Source organism: Mesoplodon bidens (assembly GCF_964165515.1).
Source record: "Mesoplodon bidens genome assembly, chromosome: 1".
NCBI classification, from domain to species: Eukaryota; Metazoa; Chordata; class Mammalia; order Artiodactyla; family Ziphiidae; genus Mesoplodon; species Mesoplodon bidens.
The window spans coordinates 32,787,341-32,813,245 of NC_138176.1; the positions used below are offsets into that span (position 1 = coordinate 32,787,341).

The 25,905-nt window shown below is 42.3% G+C and overlaps 1 protein-coding gene across 1 annotated transcript in view; it reads right to left on the reverse strand.

Moving 5' to 3' along the window:
* The window catches only part of DNTT (DNA nucleotidylexotransferase), a gene marked incomplete at both ends in the record, with an annotated part of 36,259 nt that extends 21,516 nt beyond the window's left edge, over nt 1-14,743 (reverse strand). The window contains 4 exons of the mRNA XM_081233035.1: nt 390-560; nt 1,831-1,959; nt 2,667-2,841; nt 14,541-14,743. Coding sequence (XP_081089161.1) covers nt 390-560; nt 1,831-1,959; nt 2,667-2,841; nt 14,541-14,743 — 678 coding nt within the window. The remainder of the gene's footprint in view (nt 1-389; nt 561-1,830; nt 1,960-2,666; nt 2,842-14,540) is intronic.
* Between the last annotated feature and the right edge of the window lie 11,162 nt (nt 14,744-25,905).

Below are 25,905 nucleotides of genomic sequence, written 5' to 3' on the forward strand. Positions count from 1 at the left end.
CAATGTCCCCTGAGTGGAAGTGAGGTTCTTCTCACAGCCTGTGTTTGAAGTCATAGCATCCTCTCCCGTTGAGCTTTTAAGTCACTAGAGTCTTTCACTGTGATTAAGATACGAGAGAGTTATTTTCCCACTAGCTGACCCCACATAGCTCCAGGAGAGAAAATATTGGAGTATGAGTTACACATATATATATGTGTATCTATCTATCTACGTAATATATATGTTATATAATATATATATCTATATAATCTATATTAGCGAAAAAGGAAAATAAGTCATGAATACCACATCTATATAGTTAACAGGAAAATCCATTAACTGCATCTCTCTCTCTCCCTCCCTCCCTACCTACCTATCAGGAGTTGGGACGAATCACCTTTCACCCTTACCTCTATGACACACTTCACTTTGTTCCCCAGGCAGGGAATTCCTTCTGTGTCCTTCATACTGATGATTGTGAATGGCAGGGATTTAAGTACAGAAGCTGCTCTCATAAATTCCAGAGCAGAGATTTCATTTTCTTTAAACTCATAATTTTCAGCCAATACCTCAAAGGCATCCTGAAGAATAAAACCAGATGAGCAAAACACAGTCTGTTTCCTAGCCCCTAGCCCCCGAGCCAGCAGTCACTTGCAAACACCTCTTGCTCTCTGTTAAGTATTAGAATACCTCGTGACTATTTCCTCAAAGATCAGGATTGGGTGTCCTGTACTTTTGCACCCCTCCCTTGGTGGATGAGCGGAATTGAGTTGAAAAGACAGGCCACAGAGTGCTTGGTAAGGAAACTTTGAATTCTCTGCCATTAGATATTCAGGAGTGATACAACTATAAAATGATATTGTGCTCACTGCACCTTCCTAGTTGTTACTTGGCATGATCCTTCCCTCTTTGCTGACATTCCCACCAGCCTGTGGCCAGGATTCTGTCTTGATCACTGGGAAGCCCCATCTCTTATCTCATACGTGGAATATAGTCAGCACTTAGCATAGGCTTGTTGAATGAATGGGTATAATCATAAGTGGCACAAACCCACAAGCAGGGTTATTTAAGGTAGGGGGTTATTTAAGGTAGGGCACGTTTGCATTTCTGGCAGAGGAGGAAGCAGCTGCAGCCGTGCGGCATGATGCTCAGTGTGCTCAGTAGCTGCAATTTCCTGGTGCTCCTTGCACACGTGGGGCTAGAAGACTAGAAAGGAGAAGTTTTGTATTTGATATACTAATGCATTTTTTTTCTATCTGACTACGGACTCTAGGCTGGAGGACAAGCAGTTATAGGCTTGTTCGGGTCATTTGAAACATAATTATTGAACTTCAGGGCTGAATTTAGAGATGATCTAGCTAATTCCTTTTTGAGCAGATGAGGAAACTGAGGCTCAGAGAGAGGAATTGACTTGCCCCAGCTAGTTAATATCAGAGAGGCTGAATCCAGGTCTGCTGACTCTCAGTCCTCTGGCTTCCCAGCAAATCTGTTTATGCACAATTGCTATTTCTATGTAATTTGCTCTTACTATATAATGGACTAATTACAGTACATATTTGTTTTTTCAGAATATTTGCCTTTGATAACTGTTGCGTCCATTAATGACAAGTCCTGATAAATAGTAACCTACTGTCTCTAAAGGATGTGCTCTGAATATATTTGTCTATTTCCATGACAAAAGGAGACCCATTCTTGACAGAAATAGGAACCAGAGATCAGGTTAGGGGAGTGGGTAAGAGTGTGAAAAACATTCCTAGATTTTCAGGAATATTCATAACTTAATTTGGAGATTCATGGAAAGAAGCAGAAAGCCCTGCGTTTGCTCTAGGTGTTGTTGTAAATCTCCATTACCGTGAATATGTGGTTCCAGTTGTTTAAAGTGGTTCTTCTCTGACACGCGTACTGAGAGATCTTTTTTACAGCAAGTGGTGGAGTCTTCTGGAAGCCTGGGTTGGGAGTAGCTGAATAGTCTGTTCTCACCTAAACAAATGCATAAGCATCCATTTTAAATAACAATTAATAGTGGTAATAATAATAATAGATGTGTATGAAGAAAAAGGCAGTTTGATGGTAATTGTCTCTGAAAAGAGAATAAAATTATAGGAGGCTCAAATTTTATGTTATATGCATCTCTAATATTTGAATTTGCTATAATTAACATGTATTATTTTTGCAATCTGAAAAAATAACATGAAAAAAACTACCAATTAAATATCATTTTTCTTTTCTGTGAACTTATGTAGTTATGGTCCGTTGGTGATGGGTGTGGAATTAAGAGCTTAACTTTATTTTTTTCTTTATGAATGATCACAGTAAGAAAAAAAATAAGAACCTTCTACTTTTCTGACTGCTAGACATCGAGACTTCAATATTTTGAAATATTTGTGTATAGACTTGTTTGTAAAAATAGCTACCATTTATTAAGTGCATATATAAATCAGGCTCTCTCTTAAGCACTTTACATGTGTGTTATTCTAATCCTCATAACCATCTTACAAGATAGGCAGGCACTATTGTTCTCATAATGTAGAGGAAGAAACTGAAGCTCAGAAAAGCTAAGTGACTTGCCCAAGGTCACACAGGGAGTAAGCAGAGAACCTGGGGTTTAACTCAGGTCTGTTGGTTCTACAGCCCATGTTCTTAATCATCAAGCAAAAGGCAATGAAAATCACATTCGTGACACTTACAACAAGCTGGTGTTTTCCTGTAATCTCCACCGGTTTTCCTGCTCCCATACTTTCTATCAGCCAGGAGACGTCGAGGAGCTCTAGCTGTGAGCTGGCACTTAAGTTCTGTACCTGAAGCCAGTCAAGAACCTCTGAACCAGAGTTGTTTTCTGCCACAATGTGGGTGACAGAATCACTGCAGAATGCAAGACAAAGTTACCAGCTGAAGGGACTTTTGAAATGAGAAGCTCTCCTCTTTCCCTGAGGCGTTTCAGAGCATTCCATCTGATGGAGAAAGACGCACAGTAGACCTGACCATAGGCACGGAGAACCTAGACCTCCATGCAAGGGAATTCTACTTAAATTAGTGTAACAACAGTGGTCTACGTTCCATATCAGATGCAAGAAAAATTAAGAAAACGTTAGTAAGATTGTGGTGTCAATGGAAAACCAAGGGTCAGAGAGGATGGAGGATAAAATCGTTCTTAAATTAGCACCTTGCACTCTGCTTGCGGCTTTGATGTGCCACTTCCTTTTTATTTGTAGAGGGCTTTAACCCAGTGCCTTTCAAACTTATTTGTGACCCACAGTTAGAAACACATTTTATATCATCTCCCAAAATAGAGATAGATATAGATGTCGATATGCTTATAACATCTCATTAAATTGATCTCACAACCCATTAATAGGAGGTGACCAGCCTTTGAGAAATATTGTTTTACATGTTTTTCAAAGCACAACTCTGTGACGTAAGACCCTGTATCTTTTCCCTAGTAAGTACTGAGCACTTACAGTGTTTCAGCACTGTCCAAGTACTTTCCATACATTATCTCATTTAATACTCACATAGCTCCTCAAGTAAATGTCATACTAGTCACACTTCAAAAATGAGGAAACTGAAGAACAGAGAGGTTAAGGACATCCTGAAGGTCACACAGCTGGTAAATGATATTTATCCTTTTTGACTGTCTTTTCTGGGTCAAGTATGTTATTTCTAGTTTTTAAGAAGTCCTGGGCTTCCCTGGTGGCGCAGTGGTTGAGACTCCGCCTGCCGATGCAGGGTTCGTGCCCCGGTCCGGGAAGATCCCACATGCCGCGGAGTGGCTGGGCCCGTGAGCCATGGCTGCTGAGCCTGCACGTCCGGAGCCTGTGCTCCGCAACGGGAGAGGCCACAGCAGTGAGAGGCCCGCGTACCGCAAAAAAAAAAAAAAAGAAGTCTTCACAGTCAGCCTTGTATCATTGGAACTAATAATTTTTAAGGCTCCTTCAGTTCAAATAGTCTATGAATCTGGGAAATAATAAGAGCAAATAGCGTACTTAGGTATCTAAGAGAAAAAAATAGATTTTCTCTTCTTTTTCCCACTTCTCTTGCTTGACTTCTTCTTTCTCCTTCTCCTTTCTCCTTCTCCTTTTCTTGACTGACTCTTGGATTCATTGGGTATTTTCTGGTTCACTGTTATATGCACAACCCTAGGTTTCTTGTGGTGGTGATGGGTACCGAAGAAGAAAAGAGAAGTCTCTGGGCATCAGTATCTTATGTTAATAGTATGTTATGATAAGACACAAGACATGGACAGGATCTGCAGATGGTACACAGAGAGGGAAAAGAATTTGGTGTGGGCTGGGAGAGGTGGATGGCTTTGTGGAAAAGCAGGATTTGTGCCCTGTCCGGGTGGATGGGAGGGGTAAGGTACCTGGTAGGCAGAACTTTTGGTCGTCCTGGAAGAAAACGTTCAGAGGAAAGGAAGGAGAATGGCCTGTACTGGAGTGAAGCATTCATGTTGGGAAGTAGTTGTAGATGTGGCTGAGTACCACATTACAGAGGGTCTTGGAAGCCTGGTTGAAGAAGTTGGATCTTGTTTTCTGGGATTATGGAGACACTGAAGGCTTTTATGAGCAGGACATGGATAGCATTGTCATGTTATTTTAAAAGACTAATCTGTAACACACAATGATTTTGAAGGGGAGTCATGGGTTAGGGAAAGGTGGGGAGCTACTTAGGAAGATGAATCACTGGACCAGATATAAGATGACTTTAACCGCACTCTGGTTCCTATAGCTCTAGAAAGGAAGGCAAAGAAGACATATGGACAGCTGGCATCGCCTATAAAAGATGGTGTGGAGAATAAACTCAAATATGACTCCAGCATATCTATCACACTCAAGTATTATCACTTTTGGTAGAAATAGGGATTTAGGAAGTTGCATCTCTTTGGGGGAAGGGGTGGGGGAGTGGAATTGAAGTTTATTTCAGGCATGCTGCATTGGAAGGATGGCTGGAGATCCAAATGAAAAAAGCTGGCTGACAGTTGGGATCTGAGGCTGGCGCTGGGAGAGAGGTGAGGGCTGGAGATCAGAGCTGAGACCATCTGGATGGCAGGATGTGCAGCAGGCCCAGGCAGAAATAAGTCAGGGTAAAACAACCTTTTACAGGGGATGAGGGAAGACGGCTAGCTGCTTCCCTATTCCAGATCCATATAATTCCAAAGATTATTTATGGTAAACTTCTTGCAAGATTGTTTATGTCAAGACTTGAACAACAAAAGAATTAACAGGACTACATAGTAATTATTATTCCTTCTATATTGCTGCCCTTTGAAGGGAAATTTTACTATTACATTATTTATTATAATATTTATTCTTATTATTATAAATAGGGTTTTGTCTGAACCTCAGAGGGAGCAGGGTGTGCGGAGGAGGAGCTCTGGGGCTCAGCATCCAAATTTAGACCCCTCACTATCCACTCTTGTACCACCATCCCCCATGGGGATATCTGAGCTCACCCTATTGGATGAGGATCACATTCATCTCTTACTGAATTCATATAAGCATATTTGTGAATATAGGCTGTACATCATATGAAGGAACACTCTGATTTAGACTTCCAACCCCTGCTCATTAAGCAACTAGCAAACAAAACAAAACAACAACAATAAAGCACATACAAAAACAAAAAATCAAACAAACATTCACATTGTGCTATTCAGAGTTCAGTACTGTTTGTCACTCGTTCCCACAAAGTAAGAGCTTGAAAGTCAGCATTAGGAACTTTGACATCACCACAGTACAGTCATATCTCAGAGATACTGCAGGTTCGGTTCCAGACCACCACAATAAAGCATTTGTTCACTTTCTGTTCTGAGCCCTTAGCAGATAGTATTACCAAGAAGGGTCACCCCCTCTAGTATGTTCTGTTGTCAGTGTCTTACTGCTGTGTTGTGGCAGCGCTTTGCTGATACAGTGGTTTTCTCTCTGCCCTGAAGACTCCAGTATTGAAAAGATTAATAATATTTGAATATTACCATGTGCCAGAACCGTGGTAGGCACATTTCATACACTACCTCATTTAATTGTCAATAACACTATGAGATAGGTATGATTATCCCCATCTAAAAATAAGAAAAGAGAGCTTTTGAGAGACATTAAAAATTCACCCAGCTAATAATTGGTGGAGCTGACATTTGATCTGAGGTCTGTTTTAATCTAAAATCTGTGTACTGGGGGACTTCCTTCGTGGTCCAATGGTTAAGACTCTATGCTTCCACTGCATGGGGTGCTGGTTCGATCCTTGGTAGGGGAACTAAGATTCTGTGTGGCGTGACCAAAACAATAAAATAGAATAAAACCTGTGTGCTAGACCACACTGAGCTGTCCCTCTGTGACTTTGTGCTTAATTCCATGGCTCTGGCGAGAGCTATTCCTTTTCTCAAAAGGAATACCATCAAGATGAGTGTCATCATCACCACCACCACCATCATCATGATCACGATGAAGATTCTCTCCGAAGCGCAGAAATAGAGGTGGACTAACACTTCCTACATAACACTGTTAGACACTCTCTCCCTGCTGCTGCCACATAGCATTCATGTTTTGATATTTTATGTCCACTATAATATGGGCTACAATAAGGACTGTCCCAGAAAGTCTGAAAGAACAGTTGCTATGGCTACACACCAGGATGGAGAAGTCACAGAGGGGCTGTCAGGCTCCCTGAGCTCTGGATTTTGCCTAAACTTCGGAGACAGATAGATGTGCTCAGGAGGAACCCCCAGGGCTCCTCTTCCAAATTCAGGTCCCTCACCATCCACACTTACCACCCCCTGCTCCTCCGCACCATCTCTCACCTAGGGTATCTCTGGACTCAGCCCTGCCTCTAACAGAGACATTCAGAATGCCTGGGGATGTGGGGGAAGGGTGCTGTAAAACAATCAACAAACAATTAAATACTGGTATATCCGAAAGAAAAAGACTAGAGAGAAACATTCCAGACAATCAGCAAGAATAACAATAACTACGCGCAGGCGCGCACACACACGCACACACACTCACACTCACACATGGATATATTCTTACTCAATCCGCCCAAGAGTCTTATGAGGTGGGCAATAAAATTTCAAATGAGAAAACCAAACCTGCAGAGGTTACATGAAGCCAAGATTCAAACCCAGGTGTTCATGACTCGAGCAATCTCTTAACGTTCTGCTAGACTGTGGTTAGACCCCTGTGCGAGGTTTTGTTTGTTTTAAGCATTTTTCTATATTTTCCCGTTTTCTGTCATGAACCATCTTTCATCACTTTTCCACTTAACTTAATGTCATTTTCAAGGGCAAATCAACTTGGGATTGGGGCTGAGGTAGTCTCTGCCTTGGCCCCAAAGACCTGTGCTTTCTTCTTACGATAAAAGGTGGCAGCGAGCCTCAGGCAGGCATCTTCAATCTCTTCTAAAGACCCCAAGGCAGTGCTGAGATGGCTGTTCCTGAAATATCAGTGGATTCCATTCTTTAAGTGCATCTAGTTTCTTAGCGATGACCAATTAATAGTGCCTTGGACTAGGTTTGGGAGGCTGTGAACCAATTACAGGGATCCTGAACTAGGATTTGTCCTTCAGCTTCCCACAGGGAAAACCATGCAGGGTCCTCTTCTTCAACTGGTGCTGAACTGAAATGTGCTTGACTTGATCCTTGGCATCCCTAAGGGCAGGGACAGTGTTATAATTTGCCTGGTTATAATCTGCATGGTTATAATCATGCCTGGCGCCCAGCTCATGGCCAGATTTAGAGTAATGGTCAATAGAGAGCCCACTAGTAGAATGAATTGTTTAATCTATAGCTCTAAAGGAAAGTTTCTAAAATTCTAGTGTCTACTAGAGACACACAGGAAGGTGGATTAAAATTCAGATGCCTGAGCCTTATTACCAGAGATTCAGATTCAGTAAATCTCACCTAGGGCCCAGAAATATGGATTTTGACAAGCTCCCTTGGTGATTCTGACATAATCAGTCAGTTCTAGTTATCTAGTTGGTGCACAACCAACAATCCCAAAATGTAATGGCTTTGAAAAGGAACATTTTTGTTACGTCTCGCAATTTTGTGGATCAGGAATTTAGGCAGCTCAGCTGGGCAATCCTTCTGTTCCATATACAGCTGATGGATGTACTGATGTTCCACGCAGCCTGCGTGTCTGGCACCTTGGTGAGGGTGGCTGGGAGGTTGGGCTCAGCAGCATCGATCAACCTGAGCACCTTTAAGTGGCCTCTCTCAGGGGGAACTCAAACTTCTTACCTGAGGCTCTGGGGTCCAATGAACAGCAGAAGCCTCAGGGTCTTTTATGACCTAGCCCCCAAAGCCACGTAGTGTCACTTCTGCTGTACCCTATCGGGTACACCAGCCCACCCCACCCCCAATGCAAGGAAAGGGAAAATAGTCCCTGTCACTCCGTGGGGGCCACCATATTTCAAAACCACCTCACAGCCCAAGAACTCCACCTTGTGAAACGGAGCTATAGAGAAAGATCGCTCTTTACCTGCCCCAGCTTAGATCTGATCCCCATGCTGCACTTGCGGCTTAATTACAGCAATGTTTCCCCACATGGTACTCATTTCTCTGCAGGCACGTGAGATAATTTTAGGGAGTACATAACTGAACATTTTAAAAGTTTATATGTTTATTAAATCTGTATGTTTACATTATGTATATCAGACCCATGGTTTTTATGATTATTATTCCTTAAGATAGGGCTAAATTACAATGATTCCAATTAAAAGAAACACATTAGGTATATAATAATCCATATGGTAAAAGATATTATAAGAATCATGAATGTGACCCTCAGATGTCCAGAAAGCTCTAAACTGAAAGATTAACTCACAAATCTCAGTTCCGATTTTTTTCCTCAGATACCAGGATCCCTGATCTTTCTGTCTTTCTTTCCCCAGTTGGTCCTGCCTCTTGAAACAATTAGAAAAGCTCTCCATGAGGAAAGAGGCAGCCATCCTTCTTTGCCAGGAACCAGACTGACACCCCAAGCTGATTCTCCCAGTCCTCATGGATGGTCACCTGCTTTTTTCTTTGTCTTTAAAACTCTTTTCTTTCCCTGGAGAGGGCATTCTTTTTTTTTTTTTTTAAATTAAAGTATAGCTGATTTACAGTATTGTGTTAGTTTCAGGTGTACAGCAGTGATTCAGTTATTTTTTTCAGATTATATTCTATTATAGATTATTACAAGATATTGAATATAATTCCCTGTGCTATACAGTAAATCCTTGCTGCTTACCTATTTTATGTATAGTAGTTTGTATCTGTTAATTTATTAATTCTTGCCATCTGACATAGGACTTATTTTGTAAACAATAACTTTAAATAGTTATTTATAGTTGAGCAGAGACATTCACAGTTTAAAAAAATCCTCTTGCCAATTTCCCTAGCAACTGATCTGTTTCAGAATCCCTGACACCGAAAAATCAAGATAGTTTTATTTGGTTTTATCGCACACTCTTACTAGCACCAGTAAAGCCAAGTTTCTATTTCCAGTCCTTGATATACTTAAGACCGAGAGGGTCTTGCCTTGATTTTTTGACCCACAGTAAATGAGACTATGAACATTTTCATTAATTTAAAGTCAACAGATTTTGAAATATAAAGTACTTTGGACCAGAGCAGGACTAATTTTTACATTGCATGCTCTTGAACTCAGAAAAATAAAGTCTTCATTACTTTGCTGATTACAAAGGTAATACAGGTGCATTGTAGAAAAAAAATTTAGTGACAAAACTTACTCTTGGTAATCATAAGTTCCTTTGGTTGGCTTTATATTCACCAGATAAATCATTCTTTGAGCAAATATTTCCTGAAGCCTACTCTGTGTAAGAAAATTGTCAAGGGTATGAAGATGAGGTCTACACAATGGCCCAGATGGCGCCCTTGCCCTTGTGGAGTCAGGGACGGGTAACTGGGTGAGATGAGGAGCAAACCCAAGTGGAAGAGCCGGGGCCCAACCCTAGGCCATGGATCACACCTGTGTCCATGGAGGAAGTTTCTTCCTCTAGGAAGGCTTCCAGGGGTCTTAGGTCTTAGATGCAGAGAGGTGCAGGGAGGAGCCATTCAAGGTTGGAGGAGAAAGAGTGAGAAAAAACCATAAAGAGAAACCAATGAAGATGTTTTACTTAGCTAATTGGACCCAGAAGAGGCCTAGAGATGGACCAGTTCCACATTGTATTTTCTAGAGCAGGTAACAGCTCTTTCATCTGGTGTTCAGTTTATTTTGCAAACAGTGACATTTAATATTTTTATTTGAGATACCACAAATTTGAAGTGATCAGACATTGTCAAAGATAAACAGAGCTGGATACTACTGAAAGCAGTGAGAATAGATTTTATTCAGTAATAACTATTGCAATAGGGAAGAGGGTCCAGCATGAATGGAACTCAACTTCGAGGGAACAGAAGGCAGGAGACCTTGTAAAGGCTGGAGTGTGGGAAAGGCATAGAGAAGCATTAAGGGGGTTGGTCCTTGTGACCTGGCCACCTGGATTTGCTAATTGCTGCTTATTTAGAAGAGAAAACGTCTGGAATCTTTGTGACGGGAGGCAGTGGTGCAAGTTAGAGCAAGGGGCCCACTGAAGTTAGGCCTTTACCTTCCTGCAGAGACTGGGGGTGAGAATTATCTCCTTGGATGTTTGCTGTCAGGTCCATGAGAAGACAGTTCTGGGTGGTTTTGGAAGATTTACATCTCAAAGGGGCAGAGAAAGGGTTTATACTGGCAAGGTTTCTAAAGTAACTGCTCTACGAGGGGGTTCAGGGGTCTTTCTGCCTATTGCCAGGTTTTGACTGGAACAAATAGTAAATTCTCCTGGTAATCTTGAGCTTTCTCAAGCAGGCATTTTAAGGCGGGGCCAGGGGTACAATCCTAGGGACATGGCCTTAAGCTGCTAGAAGCCACGCTAGAGTTTAGTCAAAGAAAGAGTGTTTATCAACATTCAGGTGAAAAACCATGGATTTGAGTACCAGGAAATTCTTTGAAGACAATAGTTTTGGGATAATGAGTGAGGCAGAAGCCACATTTCAAAAGTTACATAGTGAATGGATGGAAACCAAAATGACACAAGAAGGCTAGAAGTGTTGGGTAGGAAAATGCTAATTTTTAAAAAAAGAGGAAGACGAGTACATACTTGGAAAATACATTATGCTATCTTTTCATGCTAGGTGACAACAAAGGTACAGTTCCTGACTCCTCTGTCTGATTTTAAACTCTTTGCTTGCAGGGTTCAAGTCTGCTACTATTTTTTGTCTCCAGAACCTGGCACATATTGTGCGGAGTGGGTACTAACAGAACCCTTTATATGTGATGCCATGATGGTATATTTTGCTTTCAGTAAAAACAATGCCTTCCAAAGGTACCCTTGTAGACAAATTATGCAGGTCCAGGAAGGGCAAAAGTATCCTCTGATGGGTTTCTACAGCTTGAACAGTGGAACTCAGCAAATGTTAATCTGCTGGGCGATGTAACCATGGAGATCCACCCTTCCTACCCAGCTCTTTCTTCTTCAGCATCAATGATTTAGGTCAAGACATAGATGGTAGGCTTAGCTAATATGTTCATAGGGGAGGGTTGATGCCGATAAAGTTTTAAAATAGCTCAAAGTACTGGAATCAAGGATAAAAGAAGAACATGACAAACACTAGATTCTGATCCTTCTCTATCTTGTCCCAGCTAGAGTAGCTCGAATATTATGAAGCTGCTCTAAAATTTAGGATGTTGGCCATGGAATAAATTCAGAAAGCTTTTTAATGAATGTGCACAAATGCCTCAAAGAACTTGACACCTCTCCTGATTTATATTTTAAGAACCAGCTTCCTATGGTACATGGAATAGCATGTCTTTTGCAATATAACAAATATTAATGAAGTCCAATCCAAATATAAAGATACAGTGCACATATGCTAGAAATTTAAATAGTTCCAGATAGTTCTATGCATTCAGGTACACCATTTCTAAGCTGTGTGTTCAGGTCCAGGTAAGGTAGGAATCAGATTTTTCCTCAAATTTAATCCTCCTGGCAGCCAAAGAATGTTAGAAACTATGGAGATTACTGTCTATTTTCAGAACATTTTTTTTTTTGCTCCTCTTTCTCTGAATCCTATATATCAAAAGGAGAGATCTAGCTGTTCTTATTGAGAAGTATCCTTTCTTTTAAAAAACAACTTCCTTTATTTTCATTTTAAAAATATACGTTTATTGTAAAAACATTTGGAAAACACACAGCATAAATGCAGCCATAATGTCTCCCTACGACCTCCTCCGCCTACTACTTAGTCTTTCCCTACTACTCCTTTCCCTACAAAACAGACGATTTGATGGGTTTCCTTCCTTTCTTTGTTCTATTTATTTATGTCATTTGATCTAGTGCAGAGTGTGGAGAGAGAGCCCTCTCCTTAGGGTTTTACTGTAACGGTCAATGGATTCAGCTAAGTAACAAGAAAACAACCACACTTTACATTTGTATAACTTTTAATTTATCCAAGTATACTGACATCCATCATCACATGTGGTATCACATCAGATAGACTATTTATCAAGAAACTAAGGTCAGAGAGAAGAGGGGGGTCTTGCCCCACATCACATGGCTGGGAAGAGTCAGAGCCAGAATTTGAGGTCTCTAGATTTCTTATCTAGAGATTTTCCCCTACAATAATTTCCATTGTCTTTTCCAGTTAAAGTCTATATAACTATGTATGGAAATTCCGTTTGAGAGCTAGGACTTTTACTTCTTGTGGTTTATTTTTGTGCCATAAAACACATTTGTACTTAATGTGTCTTCTGAGCAGCCAGCCTGGGAACTTTGCCACCGTCATCTCACAGCAGCAGTTGGCTCACCGTGCGCCAGTTTCCTCTGTCGCCTGAGCAGCTGGGCTCGGTCCCTCGCAGCAAAGCTGCCTGTTGGGCTCTTGTCAAAAGAAGAAGCTTGCCTCCCAGCGTCTCTCCTAGTACCTGCCTCAGCTACCGTGTGCATATTCGTAGCTGTGCCTGTAACTAAACTAGTCAGCTCTTGCTGGAAGTGTGGACATTTCAACAGAGAGCTTTCTTTCTATGTAAGTGATGCCTTGACCATCTGGCTCTCACCTTCCTGTGTGGCCCTTGCCAAATTTCTTTACCACAAAAAGCAGTTCCATATTTGCTAAGGCTTCTTTCTAGTTTCTACTTTTCCAGTTTCCTTTTTTTCAATTTCGGTTTTTAGCCACTTACTTCTGTCATCTTTTCCCCTCCTGATTCCAATATTTTATGTAAGTCTGTTAAATAAGGCAGACTCAACAATTGGATGACATCTATGATTTTGTGGAAGGGATGTTTCAATGAGATTTTGAGCTTAATATCTCAAATGAGATAGGGGTTAAAAAGGAAAAAAGAGGCAGGAGTTGGGGGAAGGAGACCATATAAAGAGAAATCGGGTGAGGGAGACCATGGGAAACTCAGGAATTTCTGAATGGGACACTTCAGTAAAAAATAAATAAATAAGATGTTTCTATGAGATTGACTCTTCATATGAATTATGGGTGTTGTGAAAATTATCATATCTGATTATTGACTTTTGACATATGTTTCTCTAGCAATTTGAAACTGACACTTCCTCAGGAAATGCTTGTCAGTTTTATTTTTTAACGTCAAAGACTATCTTCAAAGTAAAAATGTATTTTCACACAGAATTCTTATAGATTTTCCTGGAAAAAAAAATGCGGTCAACCTATTCCTTGGACAATCAATTGCATTAATTATCATTCTTTATTCATTACAAGCCCTCTGGCAATTCTGTTTGGAACTGTTTATGCCAAGGTTCTAATACCATTTGTGTCTGGATTTTGTTTTGTTTGAAACCGGTGAAGTGTTTACGTAACTGTTAGAAAAAGACCAGGGCCAATGCTGGGATGTGAGTGGGTTTGCTAGTGAACCAGTTGAGGTGCCCCACACGCTTACTTCAACTGCCTTCTTGTCTGGGCTCTGAGCTCATCACTCTCAGTGTGGTGTCCATCACCCCTGGACAGAGCTGCCCCTGAATCTTTAACCAGCATCCCTCTCTCTACAAATCCCACTCAGACTGCTGCTTAGAAAAGCATGATCAAAGCCACATTTGGGTGCCTATGGTGAGCCAGCCAGTCACTCATCGTAGCCCAGCACAGACACTACCCACCTCAGCACAGTCAGATGCACGGCTCAAGGGACAAGCAATCAAACCACTCTTTTTGCTTCCAAGCAGCTGACAGTTTTTGATTGAACTCAGTGGTGCTTTAGTTTAATTTGGTCAAGAACAAACTCGAATGGTTTCATCATTGAACTTCCCAGCTAGGTTTCTGTTGATCATCCCTAGATACCTCATCTCATAATAGTGAAAGGCCAAAAAAAAAAAAATTACCTTATCTTTTGGTGCCAACTGGTTTCAATATAATTGCACCAAATCCCCACTCATCTTATTTCCCTTAACTAATTGCCTCAAATTTGTTCTTTAATCTCATACCCGTTCTCCCAGTGGGAGAGTCACCTCTTCTGTAGGTGGAGGAAAACACGGGTTCCTTGGGTTCCAAAGAAGCCCTGCTTATTCACAAACTGAAATCCGTGATGTCTTACCTGAGCTCATTTTCAACCCTGAATCCTTTCCTTCGAGCCAGTTCCATGAGGAAGGTTCTGCGGGTCATTCCCATTTTCTTCTCCAAAATGAAGAGGACCAAATCTTGAAACTTGATGTCATAAGAAGGGGAGGCCATCGAGGCACCCACCTGCCTGGGTCTCTTCTTCCGAGGGCCTGAGGGGGCCACGTGCAGTGGATCCATGGGAAGAGACTGCTGCTGCCTCTGGCTGTGCCAACAAGTGGTGTCTCCAGAAGTGAGGGAGAGCCTGCCCCTCCTTCATAAGGAGCCCTGATGTCATCTTACCATCTCACTGGGCTCTGCCCTGTTCATGACTTCCTGCTGAAGATCCATGGGGAATTGCTACCTCTGTTCATTTGTCCAGTACAGAGATGATAATGGAAATGGTAAATTAACTTTTGCGTTCCTACGCATAGTCTCATCAGATCCTCAGAATAACCTTTTGAGGAAGGTAGGGAAGCATCATTTTCCCCATGTTATTAATTAATTAATTAATTAATCTATTTACTTATAAATTTCTTGGGACCCCTCTTGTCTTTATTTATTTTTTTTAACATCGTTATTGGAGTATAATTGCTTTACAATGGTGTGTTAGTTTCTGCTTTACAACAAAGTGAATCAGCTATACATATACATATGTCCCCATATCTCTTCCCTCTTGCGTCTCCCTCCCTCCCTCCCTCCCTATCCCACCCCTCTAGGTGGTCAAAAAGCACCAAGCTGATCTCCCTGTGCTATGCGGCTGCTTCCCACTAGATACCTATTTTACATTTGGTAGTGTATATATGTCCATGCCACCCTCTCACTTTGTCCCAGCTTACCCTTCCCCCTCCCCATATCCTCAAGTCCCATTCTCTAGTAGGTCTGTGTCTTTATTCCCATCTTGCCCCTAGGTCCTTCATGACCTTTTTTTTTTTTTTTTTTTTTAGATTCCAAATATATGTGTTAGCATACAGTATTTGTTTTTCTCTTTCTGACTTACTTCACTCTGTATGACAGTCTCTAGGTCCATCCACCTCACTACAAATAATTCAACTTCATTTCTTTTTATGGCTGAGTAATATTCCATTGTATATATGTGCCATATCTTCTTTATCCATTCATCTCTTGATGGACACTTATGTTGCTTCCATGTGCTGGCTATTGTAAATAGAGCTGCAATGAACATTGTGGTACATGACTCTTTTTGAATTATGGTCTTCTCAGGGTATATGCCCAGTAGTGGGATTGCTGGGTCATATGGTAGTTCTATTTTTAGTTTTTTAAGGAACCTCCATACTGTTCTCCATAGTGGCTGTATCAATTTACATTCCCACCAACAGTGCAAGAAGGTTCCCTTTTCTCCTTGTCTTTATTTTGATGATTTTTTAACTTCCCAAGTAGCTTGCATTCTCTTCCCCTCCTGGATTAGCACTGCAATACATTGGATTTCTGTAGTTAGCATGGGTGTTATTCACCGTGTATGGTTGTTTAGATTTTACATAAATGGCATTGTTATACTTCTCATCCTGCTGGTCACCTTTTTCTTTTTCACTCAGAACTATGTTTTCAGATCCTTTCACATTGCTCTGTGTTCTAATCTGTTGCCTCTAATTGCTCCATTGGAATTTCATGGTGGGCATTTTAGCTATGCTGGTGCATTTTATAAGTTAGGAAACAAAGGCTCGATGTACTCAAGATCACAGAATAAGGGGCAGAATCAGATCTTGATTTAGGTCTTTGGGTTTCAAATGCTAAATATCTCAGCTTTTCAGTAGACTAATGTTGTCTGTTCAGGAGACTAAGTAGTCTGTTATATAAGCCTAAAATTAATCTTTTGGGATGGCATGATCTTTAGGTGAGAATTACTGCCATGAAGAGACATTTTCATAACTTTATGTGTAAAATAAAATCCGTACCTTTCTTCAATACACTTTACTAATCTCATTTCTGGAGCATCTACAAGCACCTACAAGCCTTAGCTGATTGAATCCTCACAACACCACTGTCTGGTAGGTACTAGCATCCCCACTGGGTTCAACAACTTGCTCAAGGTCACAGAACTAGTCAATGGTCATAAGTAGGAAATGACTGAATTTAATCTGAGTATAAAACCTGTGCTCTTAACTGCAAAGAAGCCTTCCTCTACATGTGTCTTCCCCAATAACAAATCTGAGCTCTGCTCATCCACTTTGCTGTATTTGAGACTGTTGCTACCTTCAGAAGTACACGAACTCTTCACCACAATACCAGGGAAAAGTGACATGACAGCTGCCTTCAAGCATTTGCAAAGTTGTCTGTGTTGATTAAGACAAAGATCAAAAACCTTCAGATGGAACTTATAGAGTAATACATTTTTTTGTGTGGCCCCAGCCGGCAGCTTGCAGGATCTTAGTTCCCGGACCAGGGATCGAACCCACGCCCGCTTCAGTGGAAGCACGGAGTCCTAACCACTGCCTCCAGGGAATTTCCAGAGTAATAGATTTTAACTCTCTGCGAGTAACAACTTTTTATTAACTAGGGCTCTCTAAAAATAGAGAGGCCACATTGCACAGTGGGATATTACAGGTCATGAAAATTGTTCAAATAGAATCCAAACAACTGTTTGTCGAATTGTTACAGAAGGGATTTAAACATCTGGTAAGGCATTTACTGCAGTTCTACCGTTCCACGGTGCTGTGATTGCTTGCCAAAGATCAAAATCTGGGATGAGAGTCCACTGTGGTCTTCACTGGTAGGCTTTTGGTTACTGAAGTGCTGAATGTTTCACGTGGGAATGCAGTCTTAACTACCAAGTGGCCCCGTGGCCTGGAGTAGGGGAAAGATTCTGGCAAGAATCGGGGATTGTCATGTTCACCTCCAGGGTATGGCCAGAGGAAGAACCAGTATGTCACCTAAGTGGTAAAGGAGATGAAGAAGTACAGAGACATGGCCGAGAGCTCAGGCTCTGACATCGGGCTCCCTGTACAAATCTCATCATCTCCATTGCTTTGGAACGGTGACCTTGATCATGGTGCTTCACTTCTCTAAGCCTCAGATTTCCCCATCTGTAAAATGAGGATTGACTGAGGTAACCCACAGAAACTCCTGAGTGGAGTGTTTGGCACAGAGGAAGCACTTTAAATAAATGTCTGTTGGTAGTGATTTCGTGTTTTGTTTTTAGAGAAGTCCCACTTTGATCTGAAATCAATTCTATATGATTTATAAAGCTATTAAATCATTGAAATATTATGCTAACCAATGTCTTATTTAATTTGCTTTGAATCATTAGTATTGGAAAGATTACTATCAAAAATTAAAAATGTGGGCTTCCCTGGTGGCACAGTGGTTGAGAGTCCGCCTGCCGATGCAGGGGACACAGGTTCGTGCCCTGGTCTGGGAAGATCTCACATGCCGCAGAGCAGCTGGGCACGTGAGCTATGGCCACTGAGCCTGCGCGTCCGGAGCCTGTGCTCCGCAACGGGAGAGGCCACAACAGTGAGAGGCCCGCGTACCACAAAAAAAAAAAAAAAAAAAAAATTAAAATGTGATGATGCCTGTCTGGTTATTAGGTTATTGTCTCTCAATCAAGAAATCTCTCTTTCTATGATCTGCTCTATGAGTTTGGGGCTAGGACCGTGCAAACTCCACCTCTCATGTCATCTGGCTCCTTGTTGGGCCCTGCCAATAGGGGGGCACTAGAGAGAGAGAGACTGCAAGCCTGGAGAGGGGAGGACTTGACCCCTTTGATTTGCTTGCTGATACTGTCAGGGTCTTGTCAGTAATGGTTCTTCACTTTGGCATCTCCAGCTTTTTTTTTTTTTTTTAACCTTTCTCCCCCTTTTTTGGCACAGTCCCAGCTCTGCAGGGATCTTCCTATGAACTCCTACAGCACCACCAGCAGCAGGCAGCACCCTTTCCTCAGAGATCTGGTTTCTAGCTCCATGGGGACTGCCTGCTCAAACTTTCAGATTTTAACAATGTCCGCTCTGTCCCTTTGTTCCTGCAGCCCTTGGGGTGGGACATACTTCCTACAGTTACTCTCTCTGAGATATCCCAGTGTTCTCATTTTGCTTTGTAGCCCTCTGATGCCTGCTAAACCAATCTCCTATATTAAATTCTCTTTGTTGAAAGATCTAGTGTGCTTTCCTATTTCCTAACTGGACCCTGACTGACAAATACATTGTCCAGTGAAAGTGAGGGTGTAGGAAATGCAGAATCACCTACACTGCTGAAGGCATACTCATTCTAAGGGGAAATTTGTCTCAGAAATGATACACATGTGACTGCAGGTCATAGCCCATTGGGTTATTAGCCACATAGTCCACCTAACTACAGCAGGGCTTGGAAATGCAGGGGAGCACATGGGATTTAGGGGGAGTGTTCCTGTTTCTGCCACGCCTAAGATTAAGCTAAGTGCTGACGGATGGTTGTGAAGACTCCCAGTCAAGGGGATATTACTGCACCTGCACCAAGCTTGGGGAAGGGATTAGGGAGGGCCAGAGACCTACACTTCCTAGAGGAGAGGCTTCAAGAGGGGGACCACACTGTACAGTGGTCAGGCCATTTTGGGCACTTGCCAGAATTCCAAGCTGTGGGTATGGTCCTGGGGACAAGAAGATGTGATCCCCCTGAAATAACTTCATGCTAATTGTTCCTTCTTTCAAGCATCATATAGAGGTGAAAGTACCTTATAAAGTACTTAGGGCTATCCTAAGTTTGGGTCAGGTGCCCTCCGTGCTCCCACAGTCTTCTGTGTCTCCTTGCCCATAAGAGCACATGCCATTCTGTACTGTAATACACTAATCCCTTGTGTGTACCTTCTGTTGGACTGTAAATCCTGTTGGGGCAGGAATCATGTAGTTCATATTAACATCTGAATCCCCAGCACCTAACACAGCTCCTTGTACAGTAGGCACCAGTAAATGTAGAATCAACTAGAAATCAAATCTAACTTGGTGTTTTTGTTAAGCTTTTATGCTGTTGGATAACTATGATATGAATCTTCTGCCATGTCTGCCTTTCTCCACGCTACAAGTTCCCACCTAGATGTCTCTTCAATGTGAGCAATATAACACAGTAATAAAGGAGCCAGACTACCTGAATTCAACGTCCAGACATTTATGAGCTGTGTGACCTTGGATAAGTTATCAAACCTCTCTGCGCCTCAATTCTCTCATCTGTGCAATGGAGGTTATAATGATTTCTATGTTATAGGTGGTTATAAGGACTAAATAATTACCTCAAAGAGTCCCGGCAGGCAGCAAGTGCTAAAAAGTGTTCATTGTCATTATAATAGCTCAGCTTTCTTGCCCCCTTCCCTCCCCTGTCCCCCTGTGGTGTTCCCACACAACTGAGAAGTATTTCTGTCAGAGTACTTCTCACTGGACTTTTGAGTTCCCTAGACTCTTCCAAAAGTGGTGTCAGGCCTACTCAAGAACAGACCGAGGATCTCAACGAGACTGGAAGGGTGTCCTGCCATGATTCCCAAAATGGGTGCTGGGTGACACTATTCTCATGAAGTGTTCCATGCAAAACAGAAAGTTCTGTGGTGTATTATGGGAAGCCAGAAAAACTTTATGTGTGTTAGACTATTCAAGACTTCGGGGAGCCTTGCAGTAAAGAAACCTGTTTATTTTAGGTTAGCCCAATGTATTCCCAACTTGCTTGTATTTTTGGTTTGTTTGTTTGTTTCCTAGAACACTTAGATCACGTTGTTGAACACCACAGGTGTTGACAGCTGCATACACACTCAGCCTGGGGTCTTGGAGTTAGGCCTGGTAACCACCTGCCACTCACCAGGTGTGTGGTCTTGGGCAAGTCACTTAACCTGTGGGCTTTTCAGCTTCCGATTTGTAAAACGGCAATCATAGTGCTGACTTCATTGCATTGTAAGTGATGAACAAGATAACATGAACATAGCCACCTGGCCCACTGTGGGTTCTTGGTCCCTATTCTATCCTCCCCTTTGTACTGCCACTCCCATGTGCTGGAGACACAACCAGTGGTCCTGGCTTGGGTAGGTGATGGCAGCTATGAGGAAACAGAGAGCACACCTGGTCATTAGCTGCCACTCTCCAGCTCCTATGCAGTTGCTGCTCTTCTTCATTTAACCTTGATTTGTTTTTCCATCTGGGGTACTACTTGGTATCCATATGATTGATCTTACAGACCTTTATTGAGTATGGGTATCTGGGGCAGGAGAGAAGGGAGAGGGTTGCAGGTTCTCCCTGGGTTGGGTGGAGAAGTGGGCTTCTTCCCGTCAAAAGAAGAAAAAGAATCAAAACGTTATTTTTGTCCTGAGAAGTCTTGTTGTTCTTCCGTTTCTGTGCATTAGGAGAAGTCAGTTTGAGAGAGAAAACTTCTGCTTCCGGTAGTTTTATTTTCTTTTATATCAAAAATCTTGTATCATCTACTCACTTCAAGCTGTCGACCTGGGAACTCTGCCATCCTCAAATGTGCGGGCAGGGCTTTGTTTTGGTTTGGTTTCTCACCAAGCACCAGCTTCCTCCGCTGCCTGGACAGCTGTGTTTGGTTCTCAGCAGCAAGTGTTTTTTGGAGCTTTGAACTGCCTCCTCAGGAAAATTCCTGGAGTTTCCTGAATGACAAAAATCTTGGAAAATTTGCTTCTTGCTGCTGAAAATCAATCTGTAGCTCTGTATACTTGATGCCAAAATAAACACAAGAAAATTCTATATTTACTTATAACTTGAGGTTTCCCCTTCATCCACAAGGTGAGGAATGATGGCAAGAACAAGGGAATTGATGGAAACAACAGCTTATTTGTGACTTCTAGTCTTCATTCAAAAATATTTATTAAACTCTATGACGCAAATGAACCTATCTATGAAACAGAAACAGAATCACTGACGTAGAGAACAGACTGGTGGTTTCCAAACAGGGGTAGGGTTAGAGGAGGGATGGAGTGGGAGATTGGGGTTAGCAGGTGTAAGCTATTATATATAGAATAGATACACAACAAGGTCCTACTGTATAGCACAGGGAACCACATTCAATATCCTGTGACAAACCATAATGGAAAATAATATTTAAAAAAAGGTATATATGTGTATAACTGAATCACTTTGCTGTACAGCAGAAATTAACACAACATTGGAAATCAACTATACTTCGATAAAAAAAATATTAAACTCCAGCTGTGGACAAAATGGTGGGTGAAAACATGGGTGTCAAGCATGGAGGTAAGAAAGTACAGGTATTTGCCTTGAAGAAGAGTTTGAATAGGAGAGTTGGGATTTTATTTGCAGAGAATTGGGAGCTGTTGAAGGTGTTTGAGCAAAGGCACAATGTGATGAAATGGAGCCTCAGGAAAACCAACCAGGCAGTAACGAATGGGATGAATTGGAGAGGTAGAGAGAAGGGAAGAAATTAGGAGACTGTTGGATTAATCTAGGCATGAGGTAATCAAATACTGATCTGGGACAGCAGGAGAAAACCTGAACCGAGTCTAAAGTGACAGAGGCAGGCCCTGGTGACTGTGCTGTTGGCCGTAGATTGGGTGGACTGGGGTTAGCAGTGCCTGCTGGGTCCCTGGGGTAAGTCCTCCGGTGCTGCCAAAACCAGGGGATTTCCTAATCTTTATCTCCGGTTCATTCCTCTCCCTTGAATGCCTAACCCATTTAGGCTCCTCTTACGGGTCTTACTCAAAATGTCTGAAACAGAACTACTATCCTCACTCCCCAAACTTCTCCTTCAACTCTCTCCCCAGATCCTTTTAATTCTCTCCTTCTCACTTGATAGTGTTTCTGAAGTAACCAGTAACACCTCTGTCCCCTCTGGATTGCAAACCAGAAATAAACACAGGAATCAGATAGGCGGCCAGGAGTGTGTGAATGTTTAACAATCAGCTCTCAAAGTTCTAGAACATTTAACCTTTGGATCTTGTTAGCTGGCACTAGCCAGCTCTGATACACCACTGTGATCTGAGTCACTAGATCAGCTTTGTTTCTAGTAAACTGGAGAATCCGACTTGATTTTTTAGCTCCTAACATCAGGACACCTATGATTTAAATGAGCAGTTGATGGCAGAATCATATGATGATGATGGCATAGCAGTTGTCGTCATCTGTAAAGATGTTAGGCTCTGTGACATGCATTAACCTTCAACCTCACACTCACTCTTCAGAGCACCTTAGAGGATGTTTAACTTGCCCCTCTTACAATCTCTTGCTGGAGGAATTCAGAGGAGAGAGAGGAGGGGAGAGGCAGAGAATTTGCTCACAGAGGAGGGGGTCTGTCCAGGGCCGGGAGGGCTACACCAGCTCTAGGAGAGTGCTGAAATCCTGAGTAGGCATTGAGAAACCATGGAGAGCTTCTGAGCAGAAGAGTGGCAGGAGGAAGTCAGCCAAGCAGGGATGCCACAGTACTCTAGAAAGGGGACACCTCAGAGACGTGGAGACTGAGAGGAGAGAGCTGATGGAGGCCTAAACTGGGGTTATTTGTTCATTCATTCATTCACAAATATTTATTGTGCGATTACTATACTACAGGCACTATCCTACACAATAAGAATACAGAGTGAATAAAATAGACTATCCTGGCCCTCATGGAATTTACATTCTATCACGGGGTGGGGTGGGGAACCAATAACTACAGCTAATAAATGAATTAGAGTTGGCCAGATGGTGATAAGTACTATGGAAAGGATCAAGATGTTAAGGTGGAGGTGAGGGTGGCAATTTAAGTTAAGATGATCAGGGCTTCCCTGGTGGTGCAGTGGTTGAGAGTCCGCCTGCCAATGCAGGGGACACGGGTTTGTGCCCCGGTCCAGGAAGATCCCACATGCCGCGGAGCGGCTAGGCCCGTGAGCCATGGCCGCTGAGCCTGCAGGTCCGGAGCCTGTGCTCTGCAATGGGAGAGGCCACAACAGTGAGAGGCCCGCGCACCAAAAAAAAAAAAAAAAAAAAAAAAAAAGATGATCAGAAGGCCTCACTGAGGAGGTGACATTTGGGCAAAGACTTGAAAGAAGCTAATGGCAGTAGGAATGGAGACTGGGGATAAATGTGACAGACCAAGGAGGCAAATCCGGAAGACACAATTTTAAAAAGACAGAATCTCACAGTCATTTAGACAGTGTTTTGAAAAACAATAGGATCATAGCCAAAATTGTAAAATAGATAGAATTAAACCAAATTTGGAATGTGTTTGACCTTTATGGTTTGAAAAGAGTCAGCTGAGTTTTCAATTATTCTTTACTAGATTTTATGGAGCAAATGTTACATTGCAGTAGTATTTGTAACTCTAGGGGTCTGAGACGGTCTTAGGTCAGAGTGAAATGAATAGCAAACCAAGGCTGATGATAATAACATGCTTGAAATTCCCTGACTGCTCCTAGTTCCTTAGGAATGGGCCTTTCCACCTCCTCATACTGTAAACATTTTTCACCAAGGTCACCGATCCCCCCTGCAGTGGATGCTGTGGTGTACTGCCTAGAGCCCCCCTTCAGGACCCAGGCACCCATTTCCTCTGCTGCTGGGAGTGTTGCCAGCTGATGGCTCACAGCCAAAGGGAGCCACCTGGCCTGAGGTCAGGACTGTCTCTGGGGACAGCTGCATCTAATTCCTGGTGGGGGAGGTTTATGAAGGTGAGGCCATCTTGTTTCAAGGGGTGACAATTCTGAAGGATTCCCCAGCTCAGGGCATCCTATGGGATTGACTGAAGCCTGTGTTGTGACTGTGTTGTGGGTCAACTGTTGCCTCTGCCTAGTCCACTCCCTTCACTCCCCCACAGATGTTGATCCCAAGAGCATCCTCAATAGACTTCCTGCATACAAATCCCCATTTCAGGGCCAGCTTCCTGGGAACTCACACTAAGAACACCCCTTTGTTACTTATCCTTTTTTTTTTTTTTTTTTTCGGTACCCGGGCCTCTCACTGTTGTGACCTCTCCCGTTGCGGAGCACAGGCTCCAGACGCGCAGGCTCAGTGGCCATGGCTCACGGGCCCAGCCACTCCACGGCATGTGGGACCCTCCCGGACCGGGGCACGAACCCGCTTCCCCTGCATCGGCAGGCAGACTCTCAACCACTGTGCCACCAGGGAAGCCCACTTATCCTATTTTGATTGCCTACTGATCCTAAACTACCTTTCTTTATGTAGAGAAGCATGACTTGTCCTACGCAGGTCAAAACCTCCTTTTTTATTTTTTAAACATCTTTATTGGAGTATAATTGCTTTGCAATGGTGTGTTAGTTTCTGCTTTATAACAAAGTGAGTCAGACATATGTATACCTATATCCCCATATCTCCTCCCTCTTGCGTCTCCCTCCCAACCTCCCTATCCCACCCATCTAGGTGGTCACAAAGCACTGAGCTGATCTCCCTGTGCTATGCGGCTGCTTCCCACTAGCTATTTTACATTTGGTAGTGTATATATGTCTATGCCACTCTCTCACTTCGTCCCAGCTTACCCTTCCCCATCCCCATGTCCTCAAGTCCATTCTTTATGTCTGCATCTTTATTCCTGTCCTGCCCCTAGGTTCTTCAGAACCATTTTTTTTTTTAGATTCCACATATATGTGTTAGCATACAGTATTTATTTTTCTCTTTCTGACTTATTTCACTCTATATGACAGACTCTAGGTCCATCCACCTCACTACAAATAACTCAATTTTGTTTCTTTTTATGACTGAGTAATATTCCATTGTATATATATGCCACATCTTCTTTATCCATTCATCTCTCGATGGACACTTATTTTGCTTCCATGTGCTGGCTATTGTAAATAGAGCTGCAGTGAACATTGTGGTACATGACTCTTTTTGAATTATGGTTTTCTCAGGGTATATGTCCAGTAGTGGGATTGCTGGGTCATATGGTAGTTCTATTTTTAGTTTTTTAAGGAACCTCCATGCTATTCTCCATAGTGGCTGTATCAATTTACATTCCCACCAACAGTGCAAGAGGGTTCCCTTTTCTCCATACCCTCTCCAGCATTTATTGTTTGTAGATTTTTTCATGATTGCCATTCTGACCGGTGTGAGGTGATACCTCACTGTAGTTTTGATTTACATTTCTGTAATGATTAGTGATGTTGAGCATTGTTTCATGTGTTTGTTGGCAAGCTGTCTTCTTTGGAGAAATGTCTATTTAGGTCTTCTGCCCATTTTTGGATTGGATTGCTTGTTCTTTTGATACTGAGCTGCATGAACTGCTTGTAAATTTTAAAGATTAATCCTTTGTCAGTTGCTTCATTAGCAAATATTTTCTCCCACTCTGACGGTTGTCTTTTTGTCTTGTTTATGGTTTCCTTTGCTGTGCAAAAGCTTTTAAGTTTCATTAGGTCCCATTTGTTTATTTTTGCTAGGAGGTGGGTCAAAAAGGACCTTGCTGTGATTTATGTCATAGACTGTTCTGCCTATGTTTTC